Source organism: Malania oleifera, chromosome 3 (genome assembly GCF_029873635.1).
Source record: "Malania oleifera isolate guangnan ecotype guangnan chromosome 3, ASM2987363v1, whole genome shotgun sequence".
Classification (NCBI taxonomy): Eukaryota; Viridiplantae; Streptophyta; class Magnoliopsida; order Santalales; family Ximeniaceae; genus Malania; species Malania oleifera.
The window spans coordinates 23,779,068-23,806,493 of record NC_080419.1 but is presented as its reverse complement, the minus strand read 5'-3'; the positions used below and the strand labels follow the sequence as shown (position 1 = coordinate 23,806,493).

General features: G+C 34.6%; 2 protein-coding genes across 3 annotated transcripts; both read left to right on the top strand.

Annotated features, from left to right (window-relative positions):
- The first annotated feature begins 3,390 nt into the window (after window positions 1-3,390).
- Window positions 3,391-8,108, top strand: LOC131150300 (pentatricopeptide repeat-containing protein At3g06920). 2 transcript variants are annotated; one of them, XM_058100929.1, is made up of 3 exons: window positions 3,391-3,727; window positions 4,557-4,621; window positions 4,847-8,108. In XM_058100929.1, the coding sequence occupies exons 2-3, from the start codon at window positions 4,597-4,599 to the stop codon at window positions 7,519-7,521; spliced, it is 2,700 nt and encodes an 899-aa protein (XP_057956912.1). In that variant the 5' UTR covers window positions 3,391-3,727; window positions 4,557-4,596; the 3' UTR covers window positions 7,522-8,108. The 2 variants fall into 2 exon arrangements, with proteins under 2 accessions (XP_057956912.1, XP_057956913.1); XM_058100930.1 differs by having other exon boundaries at window positions 3,397-3,530.
- Window positions 8,109-24,557: 16,449 nt separating this feature from the next.
- On the top strand, window positions 24,558-26,520 carry LOC131150299 (uncharacterized). Its single transcript, XM_058100928.1, has 5 exons — window positions 24,558-24,882; window positions 25,091-25,197; window positions 25,329-25,476; window positions 25,586-25,780; window positions 26,012-26,520. Exons 1-5 carry the CDS (start codon window positions 24,676-24,678, stop codon window positions 26,243-26,245), a joined length of 891 nt encoding a protein of 296 aa, XP_057956911.1. The 5' UTR covers window positions 24,558-24,675; the 3' UTR covers window positions 26,246-26,520.
- The last annotated feature ends 906 nt before the right edge of the window (window positions 26,521-27,426 follow it).

Here is a 27,426-nt window from a genome sequence, read left to right as displayed (position 1 = left end):
ATTGATAAACTATCTCAAGTAAATTTGGGATGACAAATTTGAGGAGAAAGCAATTTGATGCATATTCGTAAGTTGTGATGTTCAAGTGAGGGGATGGAGATGTTGTATCCTTGCAACTAGTCAATGCTATATACTAGGACGTGTTTGATGAGGCATCATCATGATGGTCATAATAAATATGAAGGAAATTGAGAAGAAGTTATAAGGAAAAATGCAAAAGTAAACTGAGATTAACATTCTCCAACCAAGCTAATAAAAAAGTTAAGGAAGTTGAATCTTGGAAGATCAAGCTAGAGAAGAAAATAGAACAAACCAATCAAGAGAGAGCAAAAAGAAAAAAGAAAAAAGAGCTAAAGTCCATGTCAGACAAGAATTTATCACGAGGCTGCAAAGTAAAATAGGCAAGTCAATTAGAAAAAGGTAGAAGAGAAGAAGGTCTTTAGCCTCAACTTCATGCGTTAACTAAACAATGAGCTAACGTAATTGCAACTTGACTAAAAGATGAAAAATATATTAACACATTAAGACTAAAGATCAAGTTGCTCAATAGTTTACTAAAGGACTTAGTAGTGTTAGTTGTCAATATCAAAGATAAAGAAAGCAACATGGCAAGACTTTTAGAATGATATCAAGAGAGACAAGCTAGTCACTGAGGGAGAGATACAATTGTTGCACAAGAGGCAAGCATAATTCACCATTGAATACAATTTGACCTAATTAATAAGTCTAACCCTAATAATGATACAAAAACTAAAGTGTCCCAACTTAAATACATATATAACTAACACCCCCCCCCCCCCTCAAACTTACAATGGCGCACTGAGAAGCATCAAGAGTTTGTCGAGTAGAAACTGGAGATGACTAATAGTGTGATACTTTGTGAAGAAGTCAGTCAACTGCATGGTAAAGGAAATGAATGGGAGAGAGATGGTACCAAGGCAAAGATGATGACGTGTGAGATGATAATAAATTCCAATATGCTTAGTGCGTTTATAAAAGACAGAGTTATGAGCAATCTAAATAGCACTGGTGTTGTCACAATACATAGGAGTGGGTTCAACAAGTAAGACACCCATGTCAGCAAGTAACCAATTCAACCAAACTATTTCAACAGTAGTGGAAGTCATGACACGATACTCAGCCTCAGTATAAGAACGAGAAACTACAAATTGCTTCCAACTTTTTTAGGAAATGAGAGAGTCACCAAGAAAAATACAGAAGAGAGTAATATACTCTGATACAATGTCTATATGATATAATGTAAGATACGGAACAACGTCCCATTGGATCGTAGTGGGAGAGAAGACAAATTGACTCACGATATGAACTACATATGTAATAACAGGTCGAGTTATGGAGAGATAAACCAAACTGCCAACAATAGTACAATATAGAGTTGGATCCGTCGATGAAACCCCATCGGAAGAGGTATAATGAATATTGAGTTCAAGAGAAGTTTCAATAGTTCGAGTATCAGTAAGACAACCTTTTTGAATGACATATGCTGCATATTTAGACTGAGAGAAGAGATAACCTTTAGGAGAATAGGCTACCTCATTGCCAAGAAAGTACCTTAGGGGTCCCAAATCTTTCATTTTAAAGTGGTGGTGCAGCTTTAATTTCAAATTTACAATTCCATATGTATCAACTCCACACAAATGAAGCAGATCCGCACCGACGAAAGATAAGGAGATCAACAATTTCCAGAAGGCAGCCTATAAATAAAGATGTCCAGGAGATCATTGCAGACAGAGTCATCAATGCAGAAGGTCGTCAACAACAACAATTTATGGTTCAGTGGCTAGGGCTAGGGGGAGAAGAGAATAGTTGGGAAAAGGCTGAAAAGCTTCAGCATGCTATACAAAAGATTGAAGATTTCAAAAATTCGAAGACAATTATATCAACTTCAACATCAGAAGAGTGAGAAGGCCTTCTACAACACATCAACGAGAACGTCGATAAAATGAGTAGGGGAGGATGTTAGGGAGTGACAATGTAATGGGGAAAAGGGGGAGAGAGATACTGCTATAATTGTATTCTCCAGGGATTTAGAATGAATATATGATTATCTGTGTTATCGTTTGTATGATTATTCTCTTGTAGTTGAATAATACAAGTAGTCATTTTCATTGTGGTGTTTTGTCGCCTTGGATTGTGATGTCTCTAATTGTTATAGTCTTATTCGGTATATAAGAATATATTGCACATGTTATGTCCTGTTGTTCCTTGTTTTTTTTTAGTATTGAGACTCACCTGGTGCTTATACTTATAGGCTTGAACGTGTAAGATTTGATTGACTTGTCGAGGGAGAGCTCTCAACGAGTGCCACACGGCCCTTACTTGAGTCCCATTTTAGGGGTCTATGACACTAGGCGTATATATTCGAAGTGTGTGGTGGTTGTCATTGAGATATGTGAGCATATGGTTTGATGTGAGTGTTTTATTGTAAATCAAAGTGTAAGGTGTTACGCACCTAATTACTTTTCATAAATTAGAGTCATTTCTTTTGTGATTCGCCATCTCTAATTCCTAACACAGTGATATCTAAGACACAAAATCTCTAAAAACATAAGATTTCTTAATATATTATTAATATAAGGCTGCATATGGTCCTAAATCTATTCTCAAAATATCTTTAAAGTTAAATAAATTATATTTTACCAAAACAAAAAACAAAAAATAAAAGAAGTTGTCCATAATCTTTTAGCACAAAATTCAATGGATAAAATAAAATACTAAAAATTAAAATTTTCCGACTCATTGGAAGTACAATATCAAAAAATTATAATTAATACACAATTATAAATCACTATATAATTAGTAGCTAATTCAATAGCACAACTATTTTTAAATAATAATTAAATAAATAATGGTAATAATAATATGCAATTCATGTCTATCTATCAAGCTACATCTTTTAATCATGTGAAAGCCCTTTTTTTTTCTTACATTTTATATCATAGAACTTACAAATTTTAACTCTAAAATCCATGAATCAATCCCAACTTTTATCCGAAAAAATAATCTAGGGGTACCTGCAAAGGAGAGCAAAGAAGATAAAATTTTCACTTTGGAATTGAAATATGAAGTGAACATAGTATTTGGAAGCATGATCTCTGAATTTGGATGTAGACTTGTGACCATTTTAAAAAAATATAATATAATTTCATATTATATTTTATCTAATTTTACGAAAGCGTAAATCTAAAATATGAATTTCATACTCCAAAAAACACTCCAACCGAACAAAACATTAATAAAACTAAGTTCAGAAACACGATTTTCTGTCATTTTAAAGCAGCGAGTCGCTAAAAATGTAGGAAAATGAGGGCCCGTGTACCATCTTGTCCCTCTAAACTATATCATATTCCACATTTACCCCTCCAACCCGTTTAACTTTCGTTCCTGCGAAAGCCCTTAACAGAGCAGAACTCCTCCCTCCTCAAACTTTCCAACTCCGGCGTCGACCGAACCCAGCCGTCGGCGAGTTCGACGCCTAGTGTGCAGCCACCTGTCAACTTCGTCTACAGGTACATATGCTCATTTGTTTCCAAAGTTCTTCCAACGATAGTTTTTGCCACCGAGTAGTACAAAATGTACAAGATGTGCAAGCCGTAAAACCCTATCCCCTGGCCATGGTCTCGTGAGCGTCCTTGTTCAAAATGACGAATTGTTGTTCCCAAATGTTTGCTCTCCAAATGTAGAGTTACTTCAATCATCATTCTACGTGAGTTCTCTCGGTTTCATTGATTTTTCTTCATTTCTTAATCGAAAATTGTGAAATTCAATGTTTCACTTAAATTAATAATTTTCTGTGGCGATTTTGCATCATCATTTCTTGAATGTTAGTAAACGTTAGCTATGGCTGTCGTGTTAGAATAGAGCTGTTTTGTTTTGAATTTCATCTCAATGGTTGTTTGGTTGCTGAGAAATTTAAAGCCAGAAGAGGTAAGACAAATTTTAGCATGTTGTATAACATTTGTATATGTAAGTTATTTTGGTTTAGAATTTGAAAAATTCACTTTTAGCACCAAATTAACACTAAGCCTGATGATTCCATTGGGTCCAATGAAGCAAAGTGTTTTTCAGTAGATTATGTTTCAGTCGTCTAGACTTCATATTTAGATTGATAGGGGTCTGAAATAGTTTGAATTATTATTATTATTATTATTGTTATTATTATTGTTGTTGTTATTATTATTTTTGGAAGAAATAGAATGGTAATGTGGTATTTTGTGCTCTATACAAAAAGCAAACTGTGGATTAGGCTTAGAGGTATTTCCATGAAAGCTATATTTGATGATCAAGGCTCCTGCATTGGGTTGGTTAATTTTAGTGCTTCACAAAAACTTCTTTAGTTTTTAGAGCACACGTGTCATCCCTATGAAAACAAGCTTCTTTATGCTGTGCACGCCCTCTGCCTTGATTCTAATTCATGTCAACTGAAACATTTGGCTCTTCTTTTTTGGGTTTGGGTGAATGGCTGAAATGCTCTTTTGCTAGGTTAAGTGTGATTGGATTGTATTTGAAACCATTCTTGGGATCATTTATTGTAGGTTGGGAGAACAAGGCTCCACATCGACTCAGACATGCATTATGATGATCTTTCTAAGAAACCAAGGTAAACTGGAAGCGTGGAGTTTCTTTATTGAGGATACCATTCTTGAAATCATTTACTTTAGGTTTTCAGAAATTGTGGATTTTTCCTGCCCTGATTTGCAATATTTTTTTCATATTTTGATGGTATTATTTATTTTTATTCATGTTCATTGTTATATATGTGCATTTAAATTGTCTTTCATTGCATTATTAGTTGATTGCTGACTTTTATCTGTTTTTTTCCCAGGAATGATCCTTTTTTATTTGAAATGCCATCATGACTACAAAATTTGCAAGAAGCTTGCATCCTCATGTAATGGGCCTTCTTCTGAGCTGGGTAGGAAAGCTTTTTCCTACGCAAGTGTGGGCGTTCAAGAAAATTTAAGAAAAATTGATGGTTTAAGGCAAGCAGCTGACCATGTGTGCAGTATTTTGGAGAGTACTCCTTGGGGTTCCACAGTAGAAAGTTCCTTATCTGCTCTTGATGAAAGACATCAGCCAGAATTAGTTATTGGAGTCTTAAAGAAACTGAAGGACATTGATGTGGCAGTAAATTATTTCCGATGGGCTGAGCGCAAAACTGACCAGGCACATTGTCCAGAAGCATATAATTCACTTCTCATGGTAATGACGAGGAATAAAAGATTTGATTTCCTGGAACAGATTTTGGAGGAAATGAGTGTTGCTGGATTCGGCCCATCTAACAGTACATGTATTGAGTTAGTTGTAAGTTGTGTCAAGTCTCAAAGGCTGAGAGATGCTTTTGATCTCATGCAAACAATGAGGAAATTCAAATTCCGTCCAGCATTTTCAGCTTATACAACTCTAATTGGTGCCTTTTCTGAGGTTCAACAACCTGATCTCATGCTCGCTCTTTTTGAACAGATGCAGGAGCTAGGTTATGAGGTAAATGTGCATTTATTTACGACTCTAATCCGTGTATTTGCCAGGGATGGTCGAGTTGATGCTGCTCTTTCACTGCTGGATGAGATGAAGAGCATCTCTCTTGAAGCAGATATTGTGCTTTATAATGTTTGTATAGACTGCTTTGGCAAGTCAGGAAAGGTGGACATGGCATGGAAATTCTTTCATGAGATGCAAACACACAACATTATGCCTGATGATGTTACATATACTAGCATGATAGGAGTTCTCTGCAAAGCTAACAGGCTGGACGAAGCTGTGGAGATGTTTGAACATATGGATCTCAATAGGAAAGTCCCGTGTGCTTATGCTTATAACACCATGATCATGGGTTATGGCTCAGTTGGGAAGTTCGATGAAGCTTACAGTTTGCTTGAGAGGCAAAGAGCAAAGGGGTGCATTCCAAGTGTGATTGCATATAACAGCATTCTTACTTGCCTTGGGAAGAAGGGTAGAATAGAGGAAGCCATGAGGATCTTCCAGGAGATGAAAAATGACGCAGTGCCGAATCTTTCAACCTATAATATTCTTATAGATATGTTTTGCAAAGCGGGGAAACTTGAGAAGGCTTTGGAGATTCAAAATGTTATGGAAGAAGCTGGCTTGTTTCCTAATGTTTCGACTGTTAACATAATGATTGATCGGCTGTGTAGGGCTGAAAAACTTGATGAAGCTTGCTCTATATTTGAAGGTATGGATCATAAAATCTGCACTCCAGATGCAGTTACATTTTGTTCACTCATAAATGGCTTAGGAAAACATGGCCGGGTGGATGATGCCTATAGGCTATATGAAAAGATGCTAGATGCTGGCCTTCTTCCAAATTCTGTTGTCTACACATCCCTCATTAGGAGCTTCTTTAAGTGTGGCAGGAAGGAGGATGGTCACAAGATCTACAAGGAAATGATCCGCCGTGGTTGTCCTCCTGATGTAACACTCCTTAACATTTACATGGATTGTGTTTTCAAGGCTGGTGAAACTGAGAAGGGCAGGGCTCTATTTGAAGAAATTAGAGCTCTGGGACTTGTCCCAGATGTTAGGAGCTATTCCATACTTATTCATGGCCTTGTGAAAGCAGGTTTTGCGCGTGAGACCTATGAGTTGTTCTATGCAATGAAGGAACAAGGCCTTGTTCTGGACACTCTTGCCTACAACACTGTTATTGATGGGTTTTGCAAATCAGGTAAAGTGAACAAGGCTTACCAGCTCCTGGAGGAAATGAAGGTGAAGGGTCATCAACCCACTGTGGTTACATATGGCTCTGTCATTGATGGGCTTGCTAAGATAGACAGGCTTGATGAAGCATACATGCTGTTTGAAGAAGCAAAGTCGAAAGGAGTGGAGCTAAATGTGGTTGTATATAGTAGTCTGGTTGATGGGTTTGGGAAGGTGGGTAGAATTGATGAAGCATATCTTATCATGGAAGAGTTGATGCAAAAAGGTTTGACACCTAATGTATACACATGGAATTGCTTGCTTGATGCTCTAGTTAAGGCCGAAGAAATTAATGAAGCCCTTGTTTGCTTTCGGTCCATGAAAGACTTGAAATGTTCTCCAAACACCGTAACTTACAGCATTCTCATAAATGGTCTCTGTCGGGTACGCAAGTTTAGCAAGGCATTTGTATATTGGCAAGAGATGCAGAAGCAAGGATTAAAACCCAATACTATAACCTACACCACTTTGATCTCAGGGCTTGCAAGAGCTGGGAATGTATCAGAGGCTAATGGGCTCTTTGAAAGGTTCAAAGCGAGTGGAGGTGTACCAGATTCTGGTTGTTATAACTCTATAATTGAAGGGTTAAGCATTGCCAACAGGGCAATGGATGCATATGCACTTTTTGAGGAAACCCGACTGAAAGGCTGCAATATTTATTCCAAAACATGTGTTACCCTGTTGGATGCACTGCATAAGGCTGAATGCCTTGAGCAAGCAGCAATTGTAGGTGCCGTTTTGAGGGAAATGGCTAAGGCCAAACATGCATCAAAATCCTTTTAGCATAAAGTTTGTACTTCTGGCTAGCTCACAGTGCAATTGGGGATGTCATTTTGAAGGAGATGTGAAAGTCTCAACATGCTTCAAGATCCCTGAGGTTTCAAGGCTCAACGTAGCTTACAAAGGAATTGGTAAAGCAATTTGGGGGACAGAAACTACGCTGTCGTTACGAAATTTGTTTCTGCTAATTCTTTCAAGCTGGGTGATTGAAGTTGCTTCGAGGTACTTTCAGATATGGTCCGCATGTACTAGAAATATGTAAGCAAAGCTTTTCTGCTTACCAATAGCATAACTTACGGAGATGGCGGTACTTTAATTTACAAAGAGAACATGGAAATGGTGCAGTTACAATAATTTCAGAGCTTGTTGTGGACGGTGCGTTGCATTGGAATGTAGTTGTGTATACTAAACAAAGTTTAAACACAATCAAAATGCATAGCTCTTTGGGATCATCTTGAGAGTGTAAGGAATTAGCTCTATTCGTTTTTGGTATTTATGATACATAGAAAATGCCTCTTCTTTTTGGGGTTGAATTGTCATATGTTGTTATTGATGCAATGCCTCTGATTTCGCATGGGCGCTTTTATTTCTGTATTGTTTCATTAGCGCTGACTCCACATTTTGATTATTTCCTTCTGCAATCCATGCATGGGAAGACTTGATGGGAAGTGAAAATTTTCTTTTAAATATGCTACTCCTGTGCCATTTTTATCTACATGTATTCAAATTTAAGTTTTGAAATTCATGCTTTCAAATTTGAGGTAAGAATATTTTGCGGACATGAAAGATTTTTCAAATGTCGAAGGATTTCTAAATTCTATAAGCATGGACATCTAGAATTTTCAATTCACATTTTTTTAGAATTTTCAATATTTTAGTGGAACTAAAAATTTATTTTGAGAAAGTGAATGTGTACAATGTTGTGTTTGCAAGCATGGATTTCAAGTATCGGATTTGAATAAAATTTTGTATAATTTTATATTTTATTTTATTCAAATTAACACAGATTTAAATTTGATATTTGAAACTTATATTCCAAGCATGGGTAAAAACATATAAAATTGGTATAGAGCATACGATAAAGTTGTCATCATGTGACCTGGAAGTCACGGATTTAAGACATGAGAACAGTTTTTTATAAAAAAAAATATGTCAGGTAAGGTTACATACCATAGATCCATCATAAGAGTTTTTTCCCGTTTTAACTTTTTTTAAAAAAAAAATATTAAATAATGCCCCTTTCTGCGAAATATTTCCCAGAATGATCCTGACATAATCTCGCTACTTGGAGTAGCGAGATTTGCTACGTATGCAACTCAGTTGGCTGCCACGCGTTCGTGTCAGATTGGGCTGCCACTACTCTTACATTTGAGGAAGGAGAAAATATTTTTATTCATTATGAATCAAATAGTGATACAACAAAAATAGCACTCAATGCTTGAACCTTAACTCCAACACACCTTGCCTCAAGGAGAATAAATATGTTAAAACTTATAAACATAAGAAATAAATTGTCAAATCAAGTTTAGGCTAAAAGCCTAAAAACATAATAATTAGATTGTTAAATTAGATTTTAAACTAAAACACAAGCATTCAAGAAGTACGTTTAATGACATATTAGATAGGTATGAAAATTGCTTGTTAAATTTCTGATTATTCTTACATGACATTGTATTTTTGTTCTACAAACTTAAAAAAAATAAAATTGTGAAACTTCCTAGGTAGCTAAACCTCCCATTTTTTTTATAAAAAAAATTCTTAGATAGCTAAGCCCGAGGAAAATCACAAGTTAATGACATGTCGAACTTGTAAGTGTAGTTAGGATTTAAGCCAATCTATGATTATCTTTTTATTTTTTTTATATTTTTACCCAACAAACAACCCAAACTTTGCCTTTTTTTTATTATTATTATTATATATATATACAGATTCTGAAAAATTCCTACAAGAGTATAATTTTCAAAAAAAAAGGTTGCAATTTCAGCAACAATAATTAAAATTTATAACTATTCCCGAAAAATTAATGAAAAAGATTGCTCACATTCATAACAATTAATGAAATTTTGAACAATTTCATAATATGCAAAAAATATACATAAGTTCATGGCAGGAAAGGGTTCATACTTAATAATAATAAGTATTAATATTAAATTCATAATAGCAAGAAAGGGTTCATGGCAGGAACAGGTTCACAAACATAATTATAAATAAAAATTTTCATACTTAATAATAATAACTGAAATGTATTTTGAATCTGTTATTTTGAATAATCCTCACCTCCATTCAAAATGTTATAATTTCATAACATTATAAACATAATTATAAATAATAATTTCCATACTTAATAATAATAACTAAAATACATAACTGAAATAAAAGATACATGAAACACATGGGAGCAAAATCAATATAAAGTTCAAGTAAATAAAAAAGAAAATTAGAATAATCCTAATCTTAGTGTTGGGAGTTTCAGGAAAATGTTTCCGATCAACAACAAAATAATTAAAACTTCATTCAAAATAACTGATTCAACGAAAATAAAAAATATGAGTAGCAAAGGGTCACGTAGGAATCGCGTACCTCATCTCCCCCTTTTATGCCTTCTCCCCAACGTTCGATGAGCAACAGGCAACCCTCTCTACAATATCATTCGGAAGCTCTGCAAAGTGAACAACCCTCTCTTTTTGGTTCGTCCGCGAGCACAAACAAGGAAGAAATTAAATTTTGAAGCAAATCTCGCTGTTTCAACCAGCGAGATTTGCCACGCGTCCAACGCTGGGTGGTTAAGTATTTAATGTTCCCAATAAAATCTTGCAGCACGAAGTAACGAGATTTGCCACGTGTCCACTGGACTAAAGCTCATCCTGACTAAATTTCCCTACTTGGAGTAGCAAGATTTGCCACGCGTCCGCTGCACCATCCTTCGTCCAAAGTAAATCTCGCTACTCCAAGTAGCGAGATTACGTCAGATTCATTTTGGGAAATACTTCCCTAAATGTGGTATTATTTAATATATATATATATATATATATATTTTTTTAAAAAAAGTTAAAACGGGAAAAAATTCTCCATCATAATTTGTGCTTCTTGAGACAATATACATAGGCAAGAACTTTGTGCATCATACTACCCTTTAATTTATTATTTACTATAATGTATTATTGTTTATAATAAAATATATTGGTAAATTATGTTTTTCAAAATTATTACTACAAAATCAGTATTGTTTATAGTTTGAATCTTATATAATTAGTCTATTTTCTAGGTTGACTTAATAATAATAATAATTATTATAATAAGATTGCAATAAATTAAGATTCATGCTTATAAATAATTAAGTAAAGAATATATCTTATAGAGTCGATCCCTCGATTTGGATGAAAGTGCATCCCGTATTTCACGTCAGCTGCCTCAAGCTGTTCAACGCCGACATCGACAATCAGAGCAGAAGTCAATCAAATAGAGCATAGTTGAAGGCAATGCAACCTGACAAACATGATTCATGTGAAGTTGAAGATATCCTCAAGGAAGAAGAAGTGGCGGGAGTTCTTAGATTTTGGTCTATATATGCTCCTAAAATAAATAATAATAATAAAATATAGATAAAGAATTTTAATTTTGAAATAAATAAAAAAATCTAAATTAGATTTAAATTTTTTATATTTAAATTTGAATTTTTTATTTAAATTATTTTTCTATTTCAAAATGAAATAAAATAAGTCATGGATTGGACTGCTCCAAGTGTAAAAGCTACTTGAACTATTTAGGAAAAAAAAAAAACTTTACTATATGGTTTTTGCATCAATAACATATTAAATTAAATTGTTTAGTCAGCTTATTTTTAGGATGACTTATTAAAATAACCTATTTTGTGATCATATATAATAAATGTTAATAAAATTTAAAAATAGACTAATTTTAATTGATTTTTAAAATTTGTCACGTTTCAAATTTTACAAATTTAATTTTTTAAAAATAATTCAAGAAATAAATTATACTATTTCAAAATTCAATAAATATTTGAAATTAATTTCTAAAACTAAAAAAAGTATCAGACTTGAAAATTTTATTCTTATATTTTTCCATAAGAAAATACATATCAATTTGTCGCGACGTCCCTAGGAGCGAAGGTGCCCCGGGGTAGGCGACATAAAAAAGTGTTTGATATTTTCGTGAAAAATGGATATTGAAGTCGCCACTAACCTTTTGGAATGTAATTAGAACACGTGATTACCACCCAATGAAGGGTAGAATCAATCTGCATATACCAAAGTAGGGATCAAGAGTTCGGTTACGTGAGGAAAGGGTATTAGCACCCACTACACACCCCTTTTGCGAACGATACCTAATTAATTGACAACTATCTCAAATTAAATCTAATAGACTTTCACTTTACTCCTTTCTTTTTCTTTCTTTAAAATGAACAAATTGCCTAAAATATATGCAATTAAATAAGCGAACATGACAATGAATCAAAACCCAAAAATTATGTATAAAATAGACAAACATGGAAACAAATGCGACCGTAAAAATCAGTATACAATGATATGGAAATAAAATAAATCCTAAAATTTTATATGCAATAACATGGAAATCAATAAAACTTTAAGAATTATATACATTATGAACAATAATGATGTGAAAAATCTAAAACCTCAAAAGTAACATAAACAATGGTAATATGAGGACAATACAATAATAAAAATCATGAATAAATATACAAAAACTATAAATATATATAACAATGATAATATGATAACAACAATACAACAATAATGTAAAAACTAAATAATTAAAAATACATGAACCCTAAAAATAATGATACATCAAGGATGAAAATTAAATAATATAACAACAATGATTTAAATAACACAAAATAAATACGGGACAATAATAAAAATTTTAACAATAATATACAATAAAAATGCATAATATAATGACAATAATGATAACATAAGAGTTCCATATAACAATAATATAAATAAAAGCATTAAAAACAAAAAGATTTTTAAACACAAGAAATGATGCATGTGCGCGTGTGGTGGGTGTATCGTGAAAGTGTTCGTGGCTGTGCCTGCTGTGATATTGCAGGGAAGATGGTCACTGTTAATATAGCTTACGATCATGTCAAGTGTCGACGTAACGCTTAACCGGCACCGATACATCCATAAGCACAAATATAAGCAAGAAGAAAATGATAAATAAAGTGTGGGAGGCTCTGAAGGCAGATTCGCCGACAGAGATCATAAGATCTCACGATGAACAACCAATTAATCTCTTGGCGTCAATTTAGTTACGACCATTTCCATGAGCAAGATCAAGGGCATCAATCGCCCTAGCCGTATATGGTGGTGTGTGTTGCCGTGTGTGTTTAGTATGTGTATAAGTGTGTTAAAGTGTGTGCATGAGTGTGTGTTAAAGTGTGTGTATGTGTGTATAAATGTGTGTTAAGGTGTGTGTAAAATGTGTTCAACAGTGTGTGTAAAGTGTGCATGAGTGTGTGTAAAAGTGTGTGCATGTGTGTGTAAATGTGTGTAGCAGTGGGTGTTAATGTGTGTGTGTGTGTGTGTGTGTGTGTGTGTAAAAGTGTGTTCAACGGTGTGTGTAAAAGTGTATGTAAAAGTGTGTGCATGGGTGTGTAAATGTGTGTGTAGCAGTGGGTGTTAAAGTGTGTGTAAAGTGTGTTCAATAGTGTGTGTAAAAGTTAGTGTGTGTGCGGTGCATAAGTTAGTGTGTGTGTAGGTGTGTGAGTTAGAGTTATAAGCTCTTAAAAATATTTCCTTCAATTGATGAAAATTATCATCAAACCAGAATCAGTCATGTCCAATCATCAAGAACATTAAACTAAATGCGGAAGTGTACCTAAATCCTTAACATTCCAAGATGTGTCGAGCCGTGCGGATGACCTTCCAGATCAACACGTAATGTCCAGAGAATTCCTTCGGCGTTCTCTGTATTCTCTCTGGCGATGGGATGACAAAAGAGAATTTTTTTTGGAACCATTCGTATGATCCGAGGACCATAGCCACTATTTATATAACCATTGACCATATATGTATATTTTCGTTTTCGCCCATCATAATAAATGGAAATTACCACTAAAGCATCTATACATTAAAGCCTAAAGCTCCACAAACCTATCAAATACATTAAAGCCCATCATCATCCAAAATAATCGATCACTTTTAAATAGGGTCTATCCTTATTAGACAATCCACAACACATAATTGTTTCACATATAAGCCCATAATTGAATTTTGATCCAACAATCTCCCACTTGGGCTATATGTGTAACCTCATAATTATGTATTGCAAAAATAACCGAATGAACTCAACTTTGTTGTCATACAAAAATGTATCTATAACCAAACCAGTCCATTAATTATATTAACATAGGATCAAAGCGGCCTTTGTTACAATATTCATAACTCGGCCCATCAATGTTCACATATGCCAATACAACTGAATGAGATGGATCATGATGTGGATGTGTAGCGTGGAAACTTCATGCAATGTGATCTTAACATGCCTATTTCCAATTGGTCCACCTTAAACTTTAGTGAGATCAACCCATAACATAAATCAGAGTGTGAAAACTAAACTTTATTTTTCAGTACAAAAATAATCTCAAAATAATCCATAAACTGGAATAGCTATAAAAAGAAAAAAAAAAAAAAAAGACATGTCTATATCGAAAGAGCATCCATAAAATACAAACTCCCACTAAAACTAAACATCATCTAGAAATATGACACCCATTTGAGTAGTGTGCTCATAAAACTATCTGGGTGGCAATCCCTTAGTAAGCGGATTCGCTACCATGGAGTTTGTACCAATGTGCTTTATAGACAACTGACCACTCTGAACTCTTTCTTTAACAACTAGGAACTTGATGTCTATATGCTTCAACTTCGTCGAGCTCCTGTTGTTGTTGGAATATAAAACTGCTGATTTATTGTCACAAAATAACTTAAGTGGTCTATCAATACTATCCACTATGTGCAGCCCTGTGACAAAATTCCGCAGCTATACTCCGTGATTAGATGCCTCATAACACGCTATATACTCTGCTGCCATGGTGGAAAAGGCTATAAGAGACTTTTTAGCACTCTTCTAGGAGATGACACCTCAAGCAAGCAGAAAAATATAGCCCGATGTAGATTTCATACTATCTCAGCATCCCGCAAAATCAGAGTCAGTAATACCCGATGATCTCAAGCTGATCCAACTTCCAATACATGAGCATGCATTCTTTTGTTCTCTGTAAGTACAACAAGACCCGTTTAGCTGCTTTCCAATGGTCTACTCCTGGATTACTCAAATACCTGCCCAACATCCCAATAATGTACGCAATATCCGGACATGTACAAACTTGAGCATACATTAGACTACCTATAGCCAAAGCATAGGGAATCTTCTGCATTTCCTTTACCTCAAAATCATTCTTAGGACACTGATCAAGACTAAATTTGTCTCCTTTAGCCATAGGGGTATTACCTAGTTTACAATCTTGCATTCCATATCTTTTAAGAACCTTTTCGATATAGCTCTTTTGTGATAGTCCTAAAATACCCCGAGAATGATCCCGGTGTATTTGTATCCCTAACACAAAAGAGGCTTCACCAAGATCTTTCATCTCAAAATTGTTAGTTAGAAATCTCTTGGTTTCGTGCAATAAGCCTATATCGTTGCTGGCAAGCAAGCTGTCATCAACATATAAAACCAAAAATATATACTTGCTCCCACTAAACTTATGGTATATACATTCATCAACTAAATTCATCTCAAAACCAAACGAGATAATTACCTGATGAAACTTAAAATATCATTGTCGAGATGCATGTTTGAGTCTATAAATGGATTTCTTTAGTATGCAAACCATATTCTTTGGGTCTCCTGACACAAAGTTTTATGACTGCACCATATAGATTGTCTCATCAATGTTACCATTGAGAAACGTTGTCTTTACATCCATATGATGTAACTCAGGATTGAAATGCACCACTAATGCCACTATAATCCTAAAAGAGTCTTTCAAAGAAACCGAAGAGAAAGTTTCTTTATAATCAATGTCTTCTTTCTGTGTAAAGCCCTTCACGACAAGACGAGTCTTGTACCATTCCACATTGCCTTTTGAATCTCTCTTGTTCTTAAATATCCATTTACAACCAATGGGTTTTGTACCTTCTGGAAATGGGACTAGACCCCACATGCCATTGTCCTTCATGGACTTAATCTCCTTATTCATGGCATCAACCCACTTATGAGAATTAGAACTTACCATGGCTTGACAGAAGTTGATAGGATCATCTTTCATCACTCCAATGTCTACCTCATGTTCTTGAAGAAATACAATGTAATCATCTGACAAGAAACTTTTTCTCTCTCTAGTGGATCTTCTTAATGACATAGGTTCTTTGAGGTGTAAGAGTTTGTTCTTCTGGAATAATTTCTTGGATGGGACGTGCTACGACATTGTCTTCAATTAATGTGTCTTGAATAGGGTCAGGAATAAAATCCTGATCAATGCCAACAACAACTATAGGAATATCTATATATTCCTCTTCAAAGACAAAGTCCCTAATTATATCTCCCCAGCAAACTCGACATCCTTAAAGAACCAGGCTTTTCTTGACTCAAAAAATGACTTAGTTCTGGGATCATAAAATTTGTACCCCCTGGATCTTTCATAGTACCCAACAAAATAACAACTCACTATCCTTGAATCTAGTTTCTTTTCATTAGGCCTATAAGGCCTTACCTCAGCTACACATCGCCAAATATGAAAGTGGTTTAGACTAGGTTTTTTACCTGTCCAAAGTTCATAAGGGGTTTTGGCAGTCGCTTTAGTTGGGACTCTATTAAGGATATATGTTGTAGTCTTAAGTGCTTCTCCCCAGAGTGATTCTGGTGAGGTGGAATGACTAATCATACTCCTCGCCATATCCTTAAGCGTCCTGTTTCGTCTCTTAGCAACATCATTCATAGTGGGCGAACCCGACATAGTGTACTGAGGGACAATACCGCATTCCTCTACGAATTTAGCAAACGGCCCTAGACGTTGTTCACTTGAACCACCATATCTACCATAGTATTCACCACCACGGTTAGATATGATGGATTTAATCCTTTTATTGAGTTCATTTTCAACTTTAGCTTTAAAGTTTTTTAACACATCCAGTGATTGTGACTTTTCATGAATGAGATATATATATATATAGCCATATGTGGAAAAATCATCTATGAACGTTATAAAATATTGTTGACCATTCCAAGCAACCATAGGGAATGACCCACAAATATCTATATGTATAAGTTCTAAAACGTCCAAGGTCCTATTGGGTTCAAATCTCCTTTTATTGGTTTGTTTTCCCTTAATACAATTTACACAAACATTAAAATCTGTGAATTCTAAGGGGTCTAGAATTTCGTCTGACACAAGTCTCTCTATTCTTCGTTTGGAGATATGACCTAATCTCTTGTGTCATAGCGTAGTTGAATTCTCCCCGGTTAATATTCTCTTGGTATCACATGTACTTAAATGCAGAGATTCAATAAATAAGGCAATTGTATCTATCATATAAAGATTATCATAACCTGATAAAGAACTAGAACCAACCAATTTTGAATAATGAAACAAACTAAATTTTCCATTCCCAAATGAACAACAATAACACTTGTCCAAAGCAGAAATAGAAATCAACTTCCGTCTAAAAGACGGTAAAATAAATTTTTCAACAAGATCCAAATAAAATCCAGTCTTTAACAATAATCTAAATAGTCCTATTGCCTCAACTTGAACTGTCTTGCCATCGCCCACATAGATGTATCTTTCAGCATCATTTGGCTATCGGCAATTCAAGCAACCCTTTCTTAGCACGCCAGGCGTGATAGTTGGTGCATTGCTTCTTTCTATGTCCTTCAGCTCCACAGAAGAAACAACTTGTACCTTCTTGTTCGATAGGTTTCTTTTGCTGTTTCTTTTGAGGTGTTGTGTCTGCAGTAGTCTTATACTTCTTCTTCTTCTTCTTTCCTTTTTTTTTTTTTTCAAAGGTCGAGGCTAGGTGAACACTCTCTACCTTATCTTGCTTAAGTCTTTCCTCTTCCTGTACGCAGTGTGAGATGAGCTCATTCAGAGACCAGGTCTCTTTCAGACAGTTATAGCTCACCTTAAACTGGCTAAACTGTGCCGGAAGGAATAATAATACCAAATGCACTAACAAGTCCTCAGAGAGTTCAAGCTTAAGTGCTTTCAACTTAGAAGCAAGATGAGACAGTTCTAGAATGTACTCCCTATGAGATGAGCTCATTCAGAGACCAGGTCTCTTTCAGACAGTTATAGCTCACCTTAAACTGGCTAAACTGTGCCGGAAGGAATAATAATACCAAATGCACTAACAAGTCCTCAGAGAGTTCAAGCTTAAGTGCTTTCAAATTAGAAGCAAGATGAGATAGTTCTAGAATGTACTCCCTAATGTTACCCTTATCTTTTATACCTCATTGAAATTAGGCTTGTCAAGAGTGTACTAATTTCAGACTTTTGATTCTTAACAAACCTCTTTTTAATGTTAGTAAGGAAATCCTTAACTGTAGTTATTTTATCAGACATAGTGTCCCTAAATGCTTCTGGAATGGCTCTCTTCATGATCATCATACACATGCGATTTGATTTCTCCCACCTTTCAAAGTCCCTTTTCTCATCAGAGGTAGTTTTGTCTGTAATAGGTGGGGGAGAATCAACCCTTACCGCAAGGTTGAGATCCATGACTCCAAGAACAATTAAAAGGTTCTCCTTCCATGACTTAAAGTTCAAGCCATTTTGTAAAGACTTGGAAAATAATAGTAATTAAATAAAAAGGAAAAGGAAATTTTAAAGGAGGTAAAGCAGGGTTCATTGACGAATGCCCTGGCTTCGTCGATGAACTTCCTTATACGGTTCATGGATGAAGTTAAGTGTTTCGTCGACAAAGAGATACCGAGAGGGGTGTTTTGGACCCAATACTTCATCGACGGGATCCTTACCTTCGTCGACAAACTACCTTCTTCGTCTCGTCGACAAGTACATGTGGCTCATCAACGAAGTCACGTGTCAAGTCACCTATATATATATACGGGATCCTTACCTTCGTCGACAAACTACCTTCTTCGTCTCGTCGACAAGTACATGTGGCTCATCAACGAAGTCACGTGTCAAGTCACCTATATATATATATATATATATATATATATATGCGAAAACCGGGTTTCAGCGAGGAAATCAAATCCTCTTTCCTTTCTCTCTCTAGAAAAACATCTGCTCTGACTTCTCTTTACAAATCTGGCCCCATTTCTCCCCAGTTCTATGATCAGAAGCTACCACAATGATCCTAGAGAGATTTTCTACAACTTAACCGGAGCAAAATTTTGATTTGAGAAGTTTGGGAACCATCCCAAAATTGGGTAAGTAGGTTATTTAAGGGTTATTTGGCTTGTAGGTTTTTCTAAACCTAGATTTGGTTGTAGATGTTATTATATTGGTGTTTGGGATGATTAAATTTAGGTGTTGTGAATTCAAGGTTTTAGGACTTATACTGCAAGCAAGTTAGAGAACCTAGTGGGTGTTCTCAGGAATTCAGGTAAATGATAAATAGTTTATAAATTCAGGAAATGTGAGTATGAAAATTATTTTGAAAATTCAGTTGATTAATAGGGAAATATGTATGTGTATAATTTCAGGATTGTGAAATTGTGAACGTCGTGGGCGTAAGTTAGAAATCAGTAAATGAGTCTAGTTTGTCAGGTACGAAAAATATGCTATGCTAGTAAATTCAAAAATTTTATCAGTAAATTATAGTTTTTGTTTATTAAGATACGAGGTATAAATTATACAATTTTACAGATTCAGAACATGAGATTTATTAATTGTGTGGCATGAGTAGGTATTTGTTCAGTGCAGCGTTTATATAGTTTTTCATAATATCATGATTTACAGTATTTTTGCACAGAAATATGTTTTACCATATTTTACAAAATTATAAATTACAGTATATATACAGACAGATATTTTATAGTATTTGCAGAATACCATGATTTCCAGAATTTCAAAACCATAACACTCAGATATTGCAGTTTATTCAATTCAGATTTTACAAATCAGATATTACAGATCATATATTATAGTTATTTCAGTTCAGATATTACAATATTTTCATATTAGTTTTACAATGTTATGGTTATTTTGGAATCATGATGAAACAGTAATATAATTATATATATATATATATATATATATATATATATATATATATATTAGTATTATATAGTATCAGACCTTGATGAATTAGTTTAGTAAGATTCAGTCTGCAGAGCATGGTACCGTTGCTATTTCATATCAGAGTGCAACCATATATCTCAGATAGTATGTGGATTTCAATCAACAGTGCCTTTGAGGGATTGCAGGCTCCCCAGTATTCTAGGTTGAGGAGGTCGGTCTGATGATGATTGAGCTTCAGTTGACTTATCCTGGTGGGTCAACCAGAGTTAAGTTCCGCCTACAGGCCGCACAACCCTGTCATAAGGAGTTAAATCATGACATACAGATTTCCAGTGTAGTTTTCACATATACAAGTTAACAACAGATATATTATAATAGTAGAAGTATGATTAAATAGAAAACTCAGATATTACAGATGAATTTTAAGCGACTTAGGTGTGAGTTGTACTGTGTATTATTTTACAGGTTATCTCAGTTTCAGTTATTTATCAGTAAATTATTTATGTAAACCCAGTTGCCACACACTGGTAATAGCATATTTCTTCTTACTGATCATGGTCTCATCCTAGAAATTTAACATTTTTTAAGTGATCCAACTAGACGAGCATTTTAGGCTTAGAGATAGAGAGGTCATTTACACTGCCCTGTCTGTAGGGTAAGTGTTTTCAAGGAGATGCATTTTTGGGTAGATTTCAGGAGTCTTGGTACTTGTTGTTGAAGGTTGTGTATATATGTATATATATATTTTGGGGAAAAATACAAAATTCTAGTATTATAATAATGGTTGTACAGTTTTATGTTTTCCGCTGCATAAGTGTCTTCCAGTAGTCATTACAGGGATATCAGAGTAAATGATTATCAGTCTATTTATATTTTATTTGAAAAAAAAATGGTATGAAATTTTGGGTTTTACACATTTAGCATAGGAATAGAATTGATGTTGGATGTGATATTAGCAAGTGTCATAGCTGAATAGAGAATAACAAACAATCAGGCTCACATAAATCATGAACCAAAATTAAATTTAAAAAACAGGTAATTCCTATCTCAACATATCGTGTACTCCATTAATATTTTATCGTTGGACAAATATATTAACTTGTAAGTGATATCTTGGTGCATTAATCAAATGTTGATAATAAGAACATGTCGAATAATATATTTTCCTTTAGGCGGAATTATTATTCACATGTTAAATAGATCGAAAAATTATCACGCAATTTCTGTCAAAAAATTTATCTTCCTTTGGGCTGATCAATTTTACATACGTTATATGCCCACAAGTCGTTTATATTTTAAAACAAAATTGATTGCCACAAGAGTGGTCACTTTAGCGACTTGCTGTTTTAATCAACTTTGTTTCAAAACACACACACACACGCACGCGCACACACACACACACACACATATATATATGTCCTTAAAAAAATACCCATATTTGAATTTATTTTATAACTTTATTCCTTTAAAAAAAACTAATCAAAATTGGTCAAACTCGGTCAAATTTGGTCAAAACTGGTCAAATCTATCAAAACTGGTCAAAATTAATCAAACTAATCAAATCTGGTCAAAATTGGTCAACCTAGTCAATCGAGTTGGATTGACCGGGTCCGAGTTAGCTGAGTCGAGTTGACCAAGTTGGGTTTGCCCAACTTAGATCATAATGCAACCCATGACCCCCTACCTTAAAACCTTATGGACCATTCTCCCTTAAATATTGGGCCCAACCCCAATTTTATTTATTCGAATTTACTAAAAGATAAAATAAAAAATTCAAACCAAATCTTTATCTCAAAATAAAATAACTAAATTTAAATTTAAATCGCAATTTAGTTATTTCAATACTAAAAAAAAAAACTATTGGGCCATAATTTTAATTTAGTTCGAATTTACTAAAAGATAAAATAAAAATCCAAATCAAATCTTTATCTCAAAATAAAATAACTAAATTTAAATTTAAAATTTAAACTGCAACAAAAATATCTTTCCAGAATGGGTAAACAAGATTTGACAATTTTTAAATTGAACTAAAGAGCTATTTGTTTTTTTTTTTTTTTAAATAACTCTATCAATATGAAGATAATAGAGGCCCAAACAAGAACACCCTTTTAATTTGATTCAAATCAAACCAAACTTGAAAAACTATTTCCCAATTATTCAACATGAAATCGCTCGGATACCACTTATAAGATCTTAAAAATATTTCCTTTGATTGATGAAAATCATCATCAAAGCAGAATCAATCATGTCTAATCATCAAAAATATTAAACTAAATGTGGAAGTGTACCTAAATTCATAACGTTTCAAGATGTGTCGAACCATGCAAATGACCTTCCAGATCAACACGTAATGTCCAGAGAATTCCTTTGGATTTCTTTGTATTCTCTTTGGTGATAGGATGATAAAAGACAAAAAAATTTGGAACCATTGGTATGATCCGGGACCATAACCACTATTTATATAACCGTTGATCATATATGTATATTTTCATTTTCGCTCATCATAATAAACGGAAATTATAATTAAAATATCTACACATTAAACGTTCACAATCTAATATGTTAAAGCCCATCATTATTCAAAATAACTTATCACTTTTAAATAACAGTACACAACACATAATTGTTTTTCATCTTATCCCACAAGAGTGTGTGCAGGAGAGTGGAAAGAGTGGCTGCCGGAATGGAGAGGATGGATACGGCCGGAGATATATGGTGACAACAGTCTCTAATGCGGCTGCTGTGCGTGAGGGCTGGTGTGGCAATGAGAGGCGTAAAGGGAGATGGGAGGAAGAGAGAAGAGGGCTGGAGCGCGAGTGAGAGGTGGTGAGCGATCGGAGAATGGGTACGACGTGACTGTGGCTTGCTGCGCGTGAGGATTGTGAGGGAGAAAGTGAGAGAATGGAGGGAGGGCAGAGGTGTAAGGATGGTGGTCGTGAGATGGTTGCTGGGCAGAGATGGGGTAGGCGAGAGAGAGTGGGCGACGGTTGAAGGTTGTTCGCCGGAAAGAAAGGCTGGTGGCCGGAGGTGCAGTGTATGAGAAAGAGAGGGAGAGATGAGAGATTCAGAAAGTGAGGGAGATGGAGGTGAACAGCTCTCTGGTATTGCAGAACGTGAGCGAGAGAGGAGAAGAGAGAGTGGGATCAAGAAACTGGCGTGGAGTGAGAAAGTGAGAGCCTCTACCAGCGGCCCCCCCTGTGGCTGTGCGCACCCCCTTGCGAAAATGGAAAATATGTTAATGAAAGAAAATGGGAAGGAATCTCTAGAGGACACTCCCTCCCAAACGGCCTCAACAAACCCACGGAAATAGAAGGACCGGATTTAAAATAAAAATGACTCAAATAAAATTAAAGGATCTCAAATATATTTTTTAAAAATAAAAAGGAACTCAATTTTTTTAAGGAAAAAGAACTCAATTTTTTTAAAATAACACGAACTCAACATTTTCTTTAAATAAAAAAGAAAAAACTTAATTTTAAAATTAAAATGACTTAATTTTTAAATAAAACGAGACTCAATTTTGAAATAAATTAGGACTCAATCGGATCCTCTCATTCTCAGGATAGAAAGTCAACTTCAATTACGTCGAGTCTTCCCAAAACGGTCTAATTATTACGTCGAGTCTTCGCAAAACGGTCTAATTAAAATTGTGGTGTTTACATAATTGATTTTTAAAAATGATATATTATTATTTTTTAAAAATGTTTCTTTTATCTCACAAAATATTGTATCATATTTTTTATCATAAAATGATTTAAAAGTGTTGATCATGTTTTTCAACTTCTTGAATTAGATTCTAATTTTTATATTTGGATTTGAATTTGAAAAATTGAAAAGGTGAATATGGCATTGCCACAAAAAATAAAATGCTGACTTTTTGCGAGAATAGAAGGATTGGAGTGTGGTAGCGTCTGAGAAATTCTAAACAAAAGAACTTTACTATATATTATGTAAAAATAAATAAAATAAATAGTTAACACTGATTTATTGTTTTAATACAAATATAATTAAATAGAATTTTACTTGAATATGTTATGGATATTTCATTATCTTTGATTTGGTATATAAAATGTCTTCATTTTAAGGGTATAAAAATATTTTTTTCCCCTAAGAAAGAAAGTAATTATCTCTTAAAAAGCCAAAGAAAAATAATAATAAATGAAATATTTTTCTTTTTATTCAAACAATGAAATAATAATAAATGAAATATTTTTCGTTTGTAATTGTTTACATTTCATGTTTCTTATTTTCGTTTCCACATAGTAAAAAAAAAATATATGAAAATACCTTTGTTTAAGCCGCTAATTTTTTAATTTTTATTTATTTAATTATTAATTGAAGGACAAAAATTAAAATTCATTTGGTTAAATTTTTATTTTCAAATTTTATAATATTTACCAAACAAGGCGTTCATTTTCTTTTCTAGTTTATGTTTTTAGATTTTAGTTTTCTTTTTTAAAATTTTTGTTTTCAAGAACTAATTTGTCTGATGCTAAAAAACCGACATTTATTAAGTGGATTTCAAACAAACCCAAATAAAACCAAATTCTCTAAACGGATCACCCGCCACTGTGGAAACTCGGAAAACTGATCTGTGATCAACGGCTGTTTGCTTGTCGAGTGTAGCGACCGCGGAGACTGTCGACCGCAGAGAAGCAGCCCTGACCCCCCGCTCCGCTCAGTTCCGACCGTTGCCAAAAAAAAAAGAGAGTTCCAACGTTCCTTTCCAACTCAGGTTTTTTCAAAATTTTAAAATTTAAAATGATCGGTCAAAATTTTCACTTTCCTCTTTGATTACCAAAAGCCGTCTCCTTTAAATCGGTCTTCAAGTCTCTCTCTATTTCTCTCTCTCTCTCTCTCTCTCTCTCTCTCTCTCTCCTGTCTCTCTTTCTCACACACACAGAATGGCGCTGAGGTCCCTCGACAATGCTCTCCCATCAATGGCACCAGGAAGGCCAAAAAAGCAAGCGAAAATCACAGTTTCAATCCAAAAACAGTCAGATAAAATCGCTGTTAACGACGAAAATTTGCCTCCAACGGGGGACGCCGCTATAGACTATATTTCTTCTGAGAACCTCAAAGCCTTACCGGACCCAGAATCCAAGATTCAAGTAAGTCATTCTGTTTCCTCATGTTCGCACAAATTTTGCTAAATCCTAAAGTTTCCCAGTTTCATGATTGAATTTATAATTTTTTTTTTTATCAAGTATTTAATTTATAAGCGATTTGTAGGAAACTCATTTTCCCCATTTTTGTTAATTTGTTGTTTTCGTCTTGTTGATCTTCTTTTGAAAATTGTTCGTATGCTGGAAACTGCAGAGCTTGATCGAAGATTTAGAATCGAAGGACTGGACTAAGGTTTGCGAGTCACTGAACGATGCTAGGAGATTTGCGCTCTTTCATTCCGCACTCTTACTCCCTGTTCTGTAAGATTTCTTTATTTTCTTTTCTTTTCTTTTTTCTCCAGGATCCCATTGATTTATTTAATTTTCTGTATTTTTTATATTTTCGAAATTGGAAATTTTGTTTTTCAATCTTTTTTATAAAATTTTTACAGGGAAAAGGTGATTCTGGTGGTGGTGAAGGCGATGAAGAACCCAAGAAGTGCTCTGTGCAAAACCTCTATCATGGCTTCCTCTGATATCTTCGGCGCCTTCGGTGATAGCTTGCTCGAATCCACACCATCTGCTGCATTTGACCAATTGGTATGGTGTGATCATAAACTTCTAAGAATTTTTTAGTCTTCTGGTTGCTAAATTCAGCAACTTTTGATCGTTTATGGGGTAATAGCTTGGACTGTGCTGTGGCAAACAGCTATTGCAGTTGCTGTTGAAAGCTTCTCAAGATAAGCGCTTTGTGTGCGAGGAAGCAGACAGAACTCTAAACGCAATGGTGGAGTTCATGACCCCTCTTCCTCTGCTCCACAAGCTCAAGGCGTGCGTTACCCATGCCAATCTGAGAGTCAGAGCCAAGGCTGCCGTCTCCATCTCCCTCTGTGTCTCCAAGATGGTACCAAGACTATTCTGAAGAAACCATTTGAACCTTGATGAGAAAAGAGGCCGGGATTTAAATTTGAGACATTTGAGATATCTCAACACTTCAAGAACTTCGATTATTTTGTGATGATTGCTTTAAATCCACGACCTTTTCTTATCTCGCGTCACATTGTTACTTTTAAGCTCAAATGAAAGAAGATGGTATGACACTAACTGTTAATTGTTAAATCTATGCCATTTTCAGGGGTTGGAAGGAATGAAAGAATATGGGTTGGCTTCGCTAATGCAGATGGCTGCAGATTTGTTGAATGATAGACTGCCAGAGGCAAGAGAAGCTGCTCGAAGTGTCATTGTTTCAATCTATGAGGGATCGATGAAACATGAAGAACAGAAGCAAGAGTCGTGGCAGGAGTTCTGCCAATCTAGTTTACCACCTATTCATGCACAATCTGTTGTCAAAATTGTATCTTCTCATTAAGCATTTGTTGGCTACATTATCTCGAGCAGAAGTAGCCTCAAAGTCTCAAGGAAGATGAGTTCCCAATTCATGTAAAATGCTACTTTACATGATGTAGTTTGGGTGTTAAGATATTACTCACTTTCTCTTCCCTGGTATGGAAAACCTTGTCTGGAAAACCAAGAAAGGGGAGAGAGGTTTTGAATCTCATGCTGGTGGAATTCTGCATGCCAGAATGCAAGTCTTTTTTGGTATTAAAGATGCTAAAATTGAAACGTTGAAACCATTAGGTTCCATCAGGTTCAAAAATTTTCTGGTTAAATGTTAACTTCTGCTACAAAACTTCTAAATTTCTCAGCAGATACAAATGGAGAACAACCATAATTTTAAGTGCTCATATCCAGTTTAACACCAGTATGCGCTCGAAATCACTGCAAATGAAAGCAGAAAACCCACAAGCAATTTCATTCCATTTTCTGTTAAAAACAAAGGTAGTTTTATTAAGTAGCAAAGGAGAACAACCATAACAAATGGAGAACAACCATAATTTAAGTGCTCGTATCCAGTTTAACACCAGTATGTGCTCAAAATCACTGCAAATGAAAGCAGAAAACCCACAAGCAATTTCATTCCATTTTCTGTTAAAAACAAACTTAGTTTTATTAAGTAGCAAAGGGAAGGTGCATAGAAGTTGAAACCTTTTAACGATTTTCATGAGTATTACAAGTTTACAACCATAATTTAAGTGCTTGTATCCAGTTTAACACCAGTATGTCTAATTGTTTAATTACGCGTTCTGCTCAAAATCACTGCAAATGAAAGCAGAAAACCCACAAGCAATTTCATTCCATTTTTCTGTTAAAAACAAACTTAGAAGTTGAATGCCAAGGGCCATCAATATACCTCAAAGATCAAAACTTGCTCTCAAGTATACAAAAACCTTTAATGACTTTCATGAGGATTACAAGTTTACAACCATAATTTAAGTGCTCATATCCAGTTTAACACCAGTATGTCTATTTGTTTAATTACGCGTTCTGCTCAAAATCACTGCAAATGAAAGCAGAAAACCCACAAGCAATTTCATTCCATTTCCTGTTAAAAACAAAGGCAGTTTTGCAAAGGGTATAGAAGTTGAACGCCAAGCGCAATCAATATACTTCAAAGATCAAAACTTGCTCTCAAGTATACAAAAACCTGTA